This window comes from Convolutriloba macropyga, chromosome 1 (assembly GCF_964194025.1).
Source record: "Convolutriloba macropyga chromosome 1, txConMacr16.3, whole genome shotgun sequence".
Lineage (NCBI taxonomy): Eukaryota > Metazoa > Xenacoelomorpha > Acoela > Convolutidae > Convolutriloba > Convolutriloba macropyga.
Window position 1 is genome coordinate 32,552,825 of NC_134468.1, and position 15,323 is coordinate 32,568,147.

At 34.1% G+C, this 15,323-nt stretch overlaps 1 protein-coding gene across 1 annotated transcript in view; it reads left to right on the forward strand.

Moving 5' to 3' along the window:
* LOC142348259 (uncharacterized) overlaps positions 1 to 15,323 on the forward strand; it is a 53,791-nt gene that overhangs the window by 34,321 nt on the left and 4,147 nt on the right. The window contains exons 12-13 of the mRNA XM_075399559.1: positions 4,000 to 4,156; positions 6,821 to 7,146. Coding sequence (XP_075255674.1) covers positions 4,000 to 4,156; positions 6,821 to 7,146 — 483 coding nt within the window. The remainder of the gene's footprint in view (positions 1 to 3,999; positions 4,157 to 6,820; positions 7,147 to 15,323) is intronic.

The window sequence follows — 15,323 nt, forward strand, 5'->3', positions numbered from 1 at the left end:
GAACTTTTCAACTCTGTCAATTATGTAACTTTAATTAGTAAGTTTGCATTCTTCTTAATATTTTCTTTTCACGTAGAGATAGAAAGAGAGAGAGAGAGAGAGAGAGAAGAGAGAGAGAGAGAGAGAGCGAGCGAGAGAGAGAGAGAGAGAGAGAGAGAGAGAAAATTGTTGCTAAATGCGAAAAAAATATTTTAGCAGGCATCACAACAATGTTGGTCTTGCTTAGAATTATGAGATTGACAGATGAGTTTTACGGCACCGACAGTCGTCCAACATCGGTTTGGTCCCTGATACATAAAAGGAGGCCCGGTAATGTGCGCAGCACATAACTTTCTGGCCATGCGCATCCATAATTTTTATGTCTTCCAAATGAGGAAGAGATAAATAACTATTAAAATTTTTAAATTTTTCTTCGAAAAAAAGTGTAAACCAAGTAGTTAATGACGCCTTAGAATACCGATGACATCGGACTCTAACGAAACTACAGGACAAAGCTAATAATAATATCAATTAACAAACGTAAACATTAATTATGACAAAATCTCAATGTCTTTTTTACAGGGTCATTGTCTAGTTTCACACTTAACAAAGTCTAATTAACATCTCATAAATTCTAAATTAAACAAATGATCTCGATTTCGCTAAAACTGGTTTGAGACCTTTCCTTAATGAGACTAAACAGCTGTTAGACAAATGAGAAAAAAGCAAAGTGAAAAAATGCTTTTTTTGTTTAAAATTTTTTTTTTTCAAAAACATAAAAACCATTATCTATCAGCTGAATCTTTAAATAGGCTCATTTATACATCATGGGACGTCATTGGAACCTGTGATTATCCAGATAATATGATGCGATACAAAACGATTGAAAAATGTATGCAAAAATGAGGAAAAGTTTAATCGAATTTTTCTAGAAAACGGCGTCGAGGCAGTTAAACGCATAATCTGTTCACCTCATATGTTCATATTTATCCGCCTTTTTTAAACAGCTTTTTCAAATTTACAAATACAGTATGTTTTCAAACGAAAACACTAAATATTTTAAGTAAAGGTTCCACGGGGTGCCAATAGGTACTTTTCATTAGTTGGTGCAATTAAAATAATTGTAAAATAACAAAAAATATCGAAAAATCTCAAAAAACTCCAATTCTCAATAAAAAACTTTCTCTAACACATTGTTGAAGACAATAAAACCATGAATTTTTAACTGAACATATAATATATGTGCACTGAACCTCATTTGCAGATTTGCATGTAAAATGGTTCTGTTCATAGTTGGACAATATTTTGAATTTATTCCAGTATGGTAACATTCCGGTAATTAAACTGAAGGAAACAAAAACGCAAAAAATGCATTTCCCAAAACTTTTCAAACAAATTCGTCAAGACCCGCAAATTGACTAAAACTGGCATTGATATTGCTGAGCATTCTTGAGAAATTTCATTTTTTTCAACTACCAATGAAAATTGAATTTAACAAAAAGTAAAAAAAAAACAAAAATAAATATTGATTCTTGCCAAATTTTGGAGTTTCTTTTACTCAAACCGGCACATTTTTGAGTCAAAGACAACGAGTTCGGTATATAACTTATTGTCAAAATCTACTCTCGAAAATGATCTAAAAATTTTTGCTACCAAGAGTGAGAAAAGACGTCACTTACTTCGACGCATTAATTAGAGGAAAAGTCATTCAGAAAATTTGACTTCAGCTTTGCTGTGTGAACAAATGAAAAGCGATAAAAGAGCGTGAGACTACGAAACACATTAATATAACAGAACACATCCTCAATAACAATCCTAAGAATTAATTTGACTGACAACCTAAAAATTTTTGATTTTACAGCGACATCAAATAACAACAATCTACGAAGCTCATAGACCTTTTAGAAATTATTAATGACAACAACACTTTTTTACCAAAACAATTGCTCTTTGCATCGTTAGAACGCATACAAAATACAACAACCTTGTGGTAAGCAGTGACAAAACAAAACTGAAACGAAAACCTCATAAAAAGGCAAAAACCTGATTTTTTTTTCAAATTCCAGCGGTGCCAATCTAAGCATAAAATGATAGGACTTCAGCAGTTCTAAAATAATTTTTAGCTTATCTATTGGCTGAAGAAGAGGGACAAAAAAACTGCAAAGGAAGAGAAGATTCACTTATCCGCCTAATCATTTCAAAAAGAAAATTTATCTCTGTCAAAAACCCGTTAGCTAAAGTTGTAAGCCTAAAGTGTCCGAAAAATACGCCTCACAAGAAGTCCAAAGGAAATTTTTGCTCAAAACCTGCCGGAAAAAGTATCATGTTTAAAAAAATGAGTTAAATTAACAAAAACAACTGCTGCGGGTCTTAGGGACCAATTTAGCAACCCATGAAAAATGTATCATATTCATTAACGAGATAAGACAGCAAAGAGTTCAACAAATACTAGCAAAACCATATAGTTCACTAAATTATTTTGAAAACGACAATCGTATAACTCTTAGGAAGCACTAGCTATGAACTGAAGCAATCTATTCCATTCTTTGAGGTATCTTTAGCTACACAATAAAGTTGTCTTTGACAATACTAATTGACTAGACAACAATTTGAGCAGTAGGAACTCACAAAACTCATAATTTGAAAACCTTTTTGAAAAACAATGAGTGTCAAAATCGTAGAAGGCTTTAGCTTTGAAATAAAACAAACTAATCTATTGAAAGACTCAATTGTATCAACATATGAGTTTTGTCCTTAATGAAACTAAATTATAAGATAACAAAAAGTGCAACAATTACTCGCAGAACTCAAAATTCATCAAAGCTTTTTGAAAACAGACAGTGTCAAGTTCAGGGATGTCTCCAGCAAAGAACTCAAACCATTAATGAAGTACGTTTCTGCCGCATTAGCAACCAATGAGACCACTCATTTATGATAAGAAGTGACGAGACTAGACAACTTACCAAAAATCAAAAGAAGCATAAACTGCACGTTAATGAATTCAAGCAAATGCGAAAAGGCGCAATTAGAACACATATGCATCATATTAATAGAACTCAGTAGAAGAAATGCTGAAAACAGAAGTCACTTCGCCGCGCGTGAACCAAATTTTGTTCCAAAAGCCAAAAATTTGTTCTAATAACTTTTTCGTGCTCCACTTTAAAGGTATTTCGAAATCAATCACGCTTCCTGCCTGCTCTTTTTCTCACTCTCTTTATTTTTCCAGGGTGATTAAAACCTTCCTTTAAATTTGACGTCTCATTGACTTGAAATAGCCGAAAAAGTTATTAACAGACCTTGATAAAAGAGAGTTCAGCAATACTAGTCAAACACTTTGGATTGTGAAAACTATGAAAGCCGCATCATAGCTTCGCTGAGGTTAATGCTTCGCAGCTATGAACAATAACACCTTTTTTAAACAATCCAAACAAATTTTTAAGCAAAGCTGACAACAAATTGACGAAAAACTGAAAATGTGAAAGAAAATAACTGAAAGCTGTCAAATGTTTACAAAAATATAAACCTCGATAACGCCTTGGAAAAAACGAAATTCAAGAAAATCTTTTCAATTCTAATTTCTACGCTGGACGGGTTTTCTAATGATATCACTCACAAGTCTCTACGATGAACACATCGATCGGCTGACATTTGACTGAACAAAAAACCCTGTTGAGGATATAGTCTCCCATCAAAGTGGGTCGGAACAATAAGAAAATACCTTCGTTGAGATAATACTTAAAACTTTTTGTGAATTTAAAGGTATCATGAGTGAATAAACTGAATTAATGTGTCACAATACTCATATATATGGTATTATTGAACACAACAGTTACTTCAGGACTAAATTTTATCACTCTCTGTCACTTAAGTGCTACTATACTATGCAGAGTCACTTTCAGTTCATTTTGAGCCTAAATTTAGGCTTGAAATGAACGGAAATTGACTCTCCATAGTATCATGTTCCGTATTAAGAAAATTCTTGAATGAAAATTTGTTGAAATTGGGTAACGTCTGTTGCAGGTCATCCGGGTGTGGTAGATGCATTGGTGTCGGTAGGGAGTGTTCATCTACTGGTGAACTTAATGCACTCTCCGGATAGTCACGTGAGCCACATGTCTGGACTGGCACTGGCCAACCTCACCTTCAACTTCACTGCTGAGAGACACATCTTGAACATGCTAGTATACATCATTAAGCAGTAGCGGAATATCTTAACACTCAATTCAAAAGGCGGATTACATGCTCTCTGAAACCGGCGAACCTCGCTCAAAAGCGGTCGAAGTATAGAAGGAAATGGCGATTTTTGCCTGTTTTTTAGTCCTGCTTTTGAGCGTTGGTTATAACTATTTTAAACATTTAACATGATCGTTTTGGGTGACGATACGGACCTTTTTTTTTGGGCGGGGGGGGGGGGTAGGCTTTCTTCTAATCAGCGGCGATTAAGAATTTGTCTCGTTGCGGTCTCCGCTCGTTTTCCGATAAAAAACGATAAAATAAACAAACGACAAAAGTGGAAATGAACTGCTGAAATGACCAACAATCGAAATGTGACATTTAAAAAACGGTCGTTTGTTGGATTGGAAAAAGCGGTCAAGATGGTCATTTGCCATTTCCTAAAAATACCGTTCGAAAACGGTTATTTTTAACGTTCAAACGTAAGTTTTTTCTTACATTTTTATATGATAATTTTTATGTATATTGGATAGAGTGAAAACATACCAAGTCACCGTTCTTGTCCAAAGTTTGGTCCACATGCACCACTCAAAATGGTCGGTTCGAAATTTTGTGAAACGAAATGATTAGCCTAGAACTTAATAGAAAAAAACAAGATTAACTATATTTCCTGATTATTAGAAAAATCACTCGGCATAGTTAGGTTACAACGAGGGAATATTTGTGTTCGGGGAAAAAATACACAGAGAAAACAAACATTAAAAACTTGACGGCGTCTTAAAAAAGCTTTCATTTAATTAAGTTGGTGAAAATTTTAGTTTTTAGATTTTAGAATGGTTTATTACTATTTCACTCCTTTCTGGCTCAACATGAATTTGGTCAATATAAGAGTGATTCTCACAACAATTTCAGACCTTGTCATTTAGTAAATAAAAAAACAATTTAAAAATCCAAGGAAAGAATTAATATCGTTGCTTGCAAAAACGTGAAAAAATTCACATGCCTTCACATCTGCTTTTGCTTTTAATCAGCAAAATTTGGTTTTAAAAACTTCATTTTTAAAACCAAATTGTGCTAATGCACTATTGTTATAATGTTTTTCGAGATTAATTCCTACGAAAGTTTTATTTCGGGTTGCAACCGCTTCAGATTCAGCTATATCGGCAGCCTCACTTTTAAATCATTTTAAATCATTAGAGTAAGCTGAGCTAGTCATGACAAGAAGTCAATTACTTAATTGATCAAAGTTCTTTTGCATTACTAAAAAATGTGACGCTCATTTTGTAGTAATGCAAAAAAATTTTGATCAATTAAAATAATTGACTTCTTGTCTTGACTAACTCAGCTTACTCTGTTGGTCTAAACTGATTTATAATTGAAGTTGCCATTATAAGTGAATTTGAGGTGGTTGTAACCCGAAATAGGAAGTTAAAAGATATAGTTCTTATAATTCATAGATATAGTTTTTAGATATAGTTAACAGTTATCCATTTATAGATGCCAGCAAAAATAGTTAAATACGCGATAAATGATGGCACTATCGAACATTTACAAGAGCAAAAGTCATGCAGAAAGCAATATCCCACGAAAAGATAGATAGAAGTGGGATAGACCTCAACTAACAAAGAATTGGCTAAAAGATACAGAACCTAATAATAAGAAAATGATAAGAACCTGAAAAATATCAAAGGTTGTTGAGAAAAACAAATGCTGACATCAGTTTCAGTGCTCATGCTCATAAATCTTTGAAGATGTTTGATGACGGTTTCACATAGTCAATAAAATATACCTCTATTTTTTGTAGGTTTTGCAGCAAAAAAAATAATTAAAACTTAGAGCTCACCAATTTAAAAACTACTGATTTTAGAAAACGCGAGCATTTTTTTTTGTTAATCAATTTTTCACCAAGAAACATAAGAAATGCCATTTCGTAAAATTTTAAAATCTAATTGGTAAAACGTTTTTAAACCACCTCTTTGTTATTGATCATTTTTGGTTGCATAGTTGAGTTGAAATGCATCCGAAATCAAAACATTCTCTAAATTTACGCCATCATCTAATAAAACTTTTTAAAAATGTTGATTTATTTCGTATATAAACTTTAAGGACTGTATTCTATTCTGACAACTAATTTTCATTTTTTGGAACTTATAAAAAATGATCACTTTTGGCATAAAATTCTCGAATTGCAGCAAAACTGTTGTTCAAAGAAAAGTTTTTTGTTGGTCACATAAGAGAAAATGTTTTGAGTACATTTGCTATTTACTTGCAGTTCATTTTCAGCTCATTTCCTTCATATTTGTTGCGTGTTTTTTTGCGCTTTTCTGCATAACACTGTCATAATGATCACAGTATTGATTTTTAAAACTTTTCTCCCTTGCCCTAGTTACCGTCTAGGCATCTGAATAATAACTCTATAAAATATTATTGCTCATCTCTTATAGGTAAGTATACCAGGAACTAAGATACCTAATTAGTAAGAAATTTTGTTCCTATTTGTTTCTATAGCTGTACCGGTGATCATATAGGCGGCTGATAATACTAAAGAGACAAACTAATTGGTGTGTTATATTCTAAGTACACCGTGGGATTCTTCAAGTACTTGGAGTTCATTGAATGAACTTTATAAAACAGCATTTATGAACACACTGCTCTTTTTTTGTAATAGATGTCGGAAAGACACCACTGTGCAACGCATTCTAATGACCCTCCGGAAAAGTCAATTAGCAAACATCAGTGGACACTTCTTAGAAGAGTGGAGACATTACTCCTGTGTAGGACTTCCTGGACACGACCCAGACTACCACGAGATCAAAGTGGAATTCCCTCAGTCCAAGCAGCATCATCTTCAACAACAGCGTCATCAGATTCTGGAGAAGCGGAATGAAAAATTTTCAGGAGCTGGGAACAATCGACTGACCTCAACTAAAGGACGCAATCGGATAGTGAGTGCGGCACAGAAATACATGATGAGCATAGCCAATATTAATTTGGGTATGTTATAAAAGCATTAACTTCATTATGACATGAATCTTTTGATTATTTTGCGCAAATGCTTTTCCCATTAATAAAGATTAGAAGAGTTGAATAGAGGAAAAATTAGTTCAAACGTTAACAAAAAATGAAAACGACAGCAAAAGTAAAAATTTTGCACCTTTCAACCGCTGTTCTCAAAATTAGGAAAACTAGGATGTTTCATATACAAATTAATTGTGTCACACTGGCCGCCTAAACAGCTCACGAAAACTTTTCTTCAGTTTAATTTATGAGTACAAGTATTTAAGATAAATCAGTCAGTTTTAGTTTTCCGGTTTCAATTTGTCTCGTTGAATGCAACTGATTTCGACTATTGCTTTCTTGGTGTGATGTATGTCAACTTTCATTGGACATTGTTGGTCAGAAGAAAGACAATCCACGAGACATACAGCCCACTCAGAGAAAAAAGCTTCAATAATGTTGATATCATTGCCTGTTCCTTTTGAAGGATTGCCGCAGGAATAGTCCATAGCCATTAAGTTGGGGCCTCTTTGCGTTTGTTAAATAAAGGACACTGTTAGGCTGAAAATGACAAGCAGTACTGGGTAGGGCTGCAAGACGCCATTTCAATATGATTTTTAAAGATACTTAACTAATTACTATTACGATGGGGTCTAGGAAACAACCCCCACGGAAAGTGATAGTTTCATAAAGTGATAGTTTCATAATTTCGGTTGTGATAGTTTCAAATCAATTCCAACGTTCCGCTAAGGCATGGCCATGGCCCGCGAGGCATGGTCAATTGGGCTTTATTATTCAAATATGGGTTTATTTCAGTGAGGGTTTAATTCGGTGCGGGTTTATTTCCTTGGGGGTTTATTTCCTATCTAGCATTAAGAGAGGTTTTTTCCGTGTTTTTTTGAAACCGATTATGATGTTATTAAAAACAAAGCGATATCAGGAAAACAAGCCACAGAAAAATTCCCGCCCAGCTGATAGAAAATGCACAACGAAGACGAACAAGGAGGCTCGTTAATGTCCGTTCGCACACAATGTTCGGAACCCGCTCATCCACAAAGTTGTCTACCGAATGATGAAGCGATTGAAAACTTTTGAAACTTCACACATCTTTCAACGAAGAACTAAGTGAAAAAAAATGCTGGATTAGAGTATCGATGAGACTTGCCATTAATGAGAGTATTGGACAAGTCAAACACAAAAATCAATGAATAGCAAACTTTAATTACGACCAAAACTCGACGTCTACAATCATTAAAAAAACACTTAAAAACGACATGAAAAAGGAATCAAATGAAACTTGAACTGAACAAAATGTCCTTTACTTCAATATGAGGATACAAGAGACCCAACAATAATGACACTCGGTAACAGGTCGACATAGAGGAGCAAAAAGGCAAAGTTGCAAACTACGTAACTACATTTCTGTTTTTTTAAAAAAACCAGCCCATTTCAAATTGATTAAATCCAATACATATGAATTCCGGTGATTCAGAGGGCTAATTTATACATCTTAGGTTGCAATAGGGACCTGTTATTATCCATAACAAATAACACGACTACAAAAATAAAGCGATGCCGCAACCGTTAAAACCATAAGCTATTCATCGAGAACATCAAAAATCTTCTATTGCGCGTTTTTCAACGCCAATGTGGCCACTACATTAGTGTGATCATGTAGCATGGAAACAAAAATATAAACTCAGAAAATATCCAAAAATCAAACTTATGCGTAGTACAACAGCAAAGAAACCATTAGTTGACAAAAAAACTATCATAAAAATTAGATCGTGGTTCACTAGAACGTGGATAAGACCTCTCGATGAAGAAACCAAGCTAAAAACTTAGAAAGAAATAACATAAAAATTATTACCTTCAAAACTCAAACCATTGGCTTTTATTTTAAGAAAAACACAAATTAAGTTGCAACTGCTCAGGAGGCCAGTTGTGATCGTTTTCAATGAAACAGAATCGTAAGACGACAAAAAAGGGAAAAAAACGGAAGGAACTCAAAATTTCACAAAACAATTTAACGAAACTACAGTGCAAATTCACATCTTACAACTTAAAGGCATTGAAAGCCAAAAAATTTCAAATTGATAATAATCGGGTTGGATTATTGTTTGAAAGTCCTTTGATTTTATTGGGTTCTATTTTGTAAAGGCTGTTTTTGAAAAAGACAACAAAAACAACCAGAAATATCGATCAGTATCGAAAACTCACGAAATTCTTGTGAACGTAAATTTCTGAGATCTGAAGATACCAATCAAAACATAACTATCAGCAAAGTTTTTTTAGAGTAAGAGAAAATTGATGAGTCCTGTCAGTAATAAGAATAGTTTACTTGTTGACGACAATGAGAGCAAATATTGAGAAGTACGAGTATATTTTCTCAAAAACAAAATTATTTGAATGTCAATAAAATCGCAACTGGCTGATATCAGTAAATAGATTCAATTAATCATCAGTAGAAAAAAATAAAGCCTTTTATTGTCTAGAGTACAAGAATATGCTGCAAGACAACAAAAAGATTGGCAATTTTAAGAGAAAATGAGAGACAAAAAATTGTAAAATTTTTTCGATAGAACGGCTCTGCAGCTGCTAAAGATATTCTTTGAAATTGTTAAAAACGTTCAATTGCACTTCTTGTTTAATGCCAATTGAGCCATTTTAATGCGATATTTCGAAAAGGAAACAAATAACAACCTGAAATATAGGCAAATAAAAAACCGCAAATTTTTTATGAAATATCGTTGTAAGAAATTCAGTAAACCATTAATAATATTAAAATTTTTCTATTAGGTATCTATTTATCTTAATAATTTTTTTGTAAATTTTTTACAAAAATTCGATTAATTAGCGTTGTACATACTGATACTGAGCTACACGTGGACAGAAAAATGATGAAAAATTGGCAGACTTCAAACCTTCGCTGATATTTACTCGAAACAAAAAGATTGATTGTCATAAAAACCATAAGATAACAAAAAATTTTTTAGCTCATACACAATCCCATTTTATTATCAATTATTAAAACGAAGTCATGAGGCTGCAAATAAATGACATATGAAGGCAAAACTGAAGAAGTCAATCAATGTTTACGAAAGCACATGCTCAAAGACGTTAAAACTATTACCTTCTTACTGAGGACTTTACATTTGTTCATATGGTCTCTCGTTGTAAATGGGATCAATTATTAATTGCACCTCGATTTGAAATCATTCTTATCAAAAATCAACATAGAAAAACAAATATTCGAAAAAACTATGAAGAAGATCCTGCCTCAATATAATTTAAATAGTTATTGATTGTAAGAACCCAAGATGAGTAAAAAATTAGCTTTTTTTGCTGCACGTTAAACAAAGACAATTAATTATTCCATTTGTTCGCAAAAGGGATCAGTTATCAATTGAAATATGTCATTAGTTAAAGAAAACCATGAATCTATTAGTGAAAAAAACTTTTAAAATAGTTAATGTATTAAATTATTATTTTTTATTTTGTAAGTTTATTTTACGGCAATTGGAATAAATTTTGTCTTGTATATAATTAGTCCAAGCTACATGCCGACAGAAATCAGATAGAGAGCTTCACTGACGTTTAGTTGAATCAAAATTTTGCATAGTTGTAAGAGGCATTAGATAACAAAAGAAAGCATTTTTCAGGTCGTTCAGAACTAAATTGGATATTCACAGGAATTCAAGAAGCTACAAGAAGAATCTCATTTGGCAAAACAAAAGAAGTCAAGTAATGTTTACGAAAACGCATCTTCAAAACCATAGAAATCTTTTGCATTTTCTCTGAGGGCCTAAATCTAATATATATATATATATATATATATATATATATATATATATATATATATATGTATATATATATATATAATATATATATATATATATATATATATATGGAAATTCGGTTGTCCTCTCTTGTAAAAAGTATCAGCTTTTAATTGTGTCTTGATATGTAATCATTTTTGTCAGTAATCAACATAGAGAAACAAATGTTTGAAAATATTTTGAAAAAGACTGCGCTCCAAAATAATCAGTATAATTATTGATTAAAGGAATCCTAGATGAGACCAATTTTAGCCTGACTCATCTGCGCGTTCAACAAAAGCAATTTTTTTTTCATATATTTGCATAATGGATTGATTATCAAATGAAATTTTCCATTACAACAAAGAAAATGATGCACTTTGCATAATCATTGATCTAAATTTGCGAAAATCGGGCAAATTTTAATTCCAGAAGACTCCTATTGAAAGCGAATGTACAATTTGATTTTCTTTGACTTGTCAAAGATTGCAACAGCAGATTTTAGGTCTCTACTTCCAGCATTTTAAACAAAGTGAAATAGAAAACGTATTTGGAGCCTTTTTTGATTTATAAAGTCTGAAATTCAAAACAATTTAGAGAAAATAATAACCAAAGCACCTGTTTAAAAGCAATGGGCCAACCTCCTCTATCCTTAAAAATAAAACTGTTGACTTTGTTGTTAACAATTTCAACAAATTTAAGCAAAATTGAAGAAAATTTGGTTTAAAAAATATGGAAAATAAGAATAAAAACAACGCAATTCCGTCTATTGTACACAAAACTTTATACTTTGATAACTCCTTGTAAAAAAGGAAAATAAAAAAATGATTTCATTCTCTAGGCTGGACGGGCTTTATTTTGATACCACTCGCAACTCTCTATGATGAATTAATCGGTCGGCCAAAATTGACAGAACAAAAAAAACGCGTTTGAGTATATAGTTCCTCCCCTCACAAGTTGGTCGGAACAAAAAGTGAACCCACCAAAAAGATGCTTGCTTCTTAGCTGAGCATAGGGAGCACAAGTATTCAGGATTGAGTTTGGTTATGACGGTATTGTTCCATTGGCTTCCAAATGACAATTTTTTTGTTTAGTTCTTTAAAAAGTTCTATATTGCATAAAGAATGTTAGGGAAAGTTGAAACAGAATAAGAGTTCTGACTAATTTTTTTAATTTGAGTTTCTTTGCCTGGAATTTTTTGATGGCAAGTTTATTTTTCAGCGTTTATCAGACTATCGCCCTATATGTGTTTAATTGATATAGTTATTAATTATTATTATTATATAGTTAATAAAACGAGGTTTGCTTCGATTGAAAACGGCACGTTGGGACTGGATGGAATATATATTAAGAGAGAATAAAAATTGAGAGCAACAGTAGTCTATTAGGCTTATAGCTTCAAACTTATGTTTTTACTGCCCAGTTTTTATTGGGCAATAATATTTGGGTTATTTAGTCAAACTTTAATATAATCAAAATTTCAATTCCCGAATGTTAGTTAATTCTCATCGTTGTTTATTCCCGGAGGTGATTTCAATTCCTGCGTGATTTTTTCCCCTTGTTTCTCAACCTATTGGAATCAAAAGGAAGGTCTATATCCTAGACCAAATTACAAAAAGTAATGTAAATGACAAACTACAGCAAGTGTTTTTAAACTTAGATAAGGTTGAATAATCGATAAATTTAAAAAACTCTTGAATCTTGTGTTTTCGAAATGGATAGCCACAAGGCATAGCCAAATGATTATATTGCTAATTTAATAATCGTTATTTTATAGAAAGATTAAAATCGGGGCGAAATGATAGAGGGTGTTGCGTTGCAACACTTATTTTTGTTGATTAGACTTGCTTTAAACGCTTTAAAGACTTAAATGCTTTATGCTTAAGAAGAACTCAAGCTCAAAAGGAAACAAGTGTTGTTGATAAAATCAGATGAAATTATGATTTCTTAGTTCAAATCACGTGGTAATTTATTGTTGCGTTTGTTGAAGTCATCTTGAATTGAAGTTTTGAAGCTCTCGCAATATGAAGGTCAAAAGGTTGTTAACCACAACATAACCCGGCCTCCTTGAACGAGTTCAATTGAAAAGTAATATTGAAGTCACTTGAGACCTTTGACACAAGACATTTCACAGAAAATTTTTGACGAGGAAATTGTTTTCTGAAAATTGATTGTTGTTTGCCTTGTTGTCATCTTCGTCGTCGTAGTCGTCATCGTTGTCGTCTTTGTCGTTGTCGTCATCATCATGCTCGTGGTCATTATCAACATTATCATCATTGTTGTCGTCATTGTCGTTTATGTCATGAAGGTGAATGATTTAAAATTAGCTTGACAGACTTCAAAATATTGCAAATATTGAATGCTGATGATATTGACTTGAATATTGATTGCTCATTGTCTAAGGAACGCTTATCTTCCGGTCTTGTTGTATTGAATTGGGTTGTGCTGCTGACTGGTCAATCCTCATCCATTGATTCATCCGCTGTCTTCCATTTGGGTAGCTGAGATTCTGGTCTCTCCTTCTCCAATGGAACCAGTCTGCTTACTGGTCGTATGTAGAGTTTGCGTTCTAACTTGGACTACTCGTACTATCTTGTCATTTCCGTCGAATATTTTTGTAATCCTTGCCAGTGGCCATAGCATTGGAGGCGTGTTGTCTTCCTTGATGATAACAATGTCATTGACGGCGTGCTGTTGTTTGTTATCCTGCCATTTTGGTCGATGTTGAAGTGTTGTCAAGTAGTCTACGGACCACTTTTTCCAAAATTGTCTGACAATGTTGTTGATGCTTTTGAACCTTCTGTTTAAAGTCCGGTTGTCTTCTTGAGATGGCTCCGGCAAAGCTGTCAGTGGGCGTCCAATAAGAAAATGAGCGGGTGTTAGTGCTGAGGGGTCATTGGCATCGCTAGAGGGGGCTGTAAGTGGGCGAGAATTGAGGATGGCCTCAATTTGAGTGATCAGGGTTGTGAAATTCTCAAAAGACATCTTTGTTGTCCCCACAGTCCTGTAAAAATGTCTCTTCATGGATTTTATTGCGGATTCCCAGAGACCTCCAAAATGAGGCGTCCGTGGAGGAATTGTCAACCAGTTTATCTGATGTCCTGTAGTGAAGGCATCTACCAGTTCCTTGAATTCTCTGTCCATTAATAATTTTCGAAACTCAATTTCTCCCCGAGTTCCAATGAAAGTCCTTGAGTTGTCACTATAAATATTTTCGGGCAGTCCACGTCGTGCTGTAAAACGTTTTATGGCGTGCAGACAGTCCTCCTTGGTCAACGTTGTCACTGTTTCCATATGGACGGCCTTTGTGCTGAAACATACAAAAAGGGCAACATACGTTTTCTGCAATTTTCCGCTGCTGTCTTTTACGCTGAAAGGTCCACAGTAGTCCAAACCAGTGTGGGTGAAAGCAAATGAGGAAACAACACGTTCTGTTGGCAGATCTCCCATTTGAGGCTGAAGAATCCTGGCGTCGTGGCGAATGCAGGGCTTGCAGTTGTAAATAATTTTTTTAACAGCTGATAGTCCCCCGGGTATCCAAATTGTTTGTCGAAGATAAAACAATGTTAACTGTGGGCCTCCATGTAAGTTCCTTGCATGAGCTTCCCGAATCAGGAGCACTGTGATTGGAGAATCTTTGGGAATAAGGACAGGAAACTTCTTGTCTATGTTGTATGGCGATTTTGCTAGTCGTCCGCCCACGCGAACAACTTTATTGTCTGGGTCGTAGAAGGGAGAAAGTTTGAAAAGTCGTCCTCTTTTTGGCAAAATCTTTACTCTTCGTTTTGTGGTACTGTTGATCAATTCTTCTTCACTTGTACCTCTCGAAAGTTTGCAGGTAGCCTTTCAACAAGTTCTGGGTTACTCGAAGTCCACTTGCGAATCTCAAACCCTGCCTTTGAAAGAACTGCTATGATTGAGTCCTGCAGTTTCATTGCGCTTTCCAGATCGGGTGCTCCTGTCAACAAGTCGTCGACGTACATGTCTGTCGTGATTCCTAGCTGTACATTTTTGTCCGTAACATCTTCCGCTAAAACTTGTAATGGGCGAATAGAATGGAACGCTGATGATGCTATTCCGTACGTGACGCGTGTCATCCTAAATGTCTTTATATCTGTTGAGTTCGGTTCCTTCCAAAGTAGTCGATGATAGTCCTTATCTTCGGTATCCAGTTGCACTTGTCTGTACATTTTTGCAATGTCTGCTGAAAGGGCTACAGGATACATACGGAAACGGATCAGGATGCTGAATAGATCTTTCTGGATCTTGGGTCCCACCATCAGTCTATCGTTCAAAGAAATTCCACTGGTAGTCTTTGCTGAACCATCAAAGACTACACGCAGCTTCGTAGTTGTA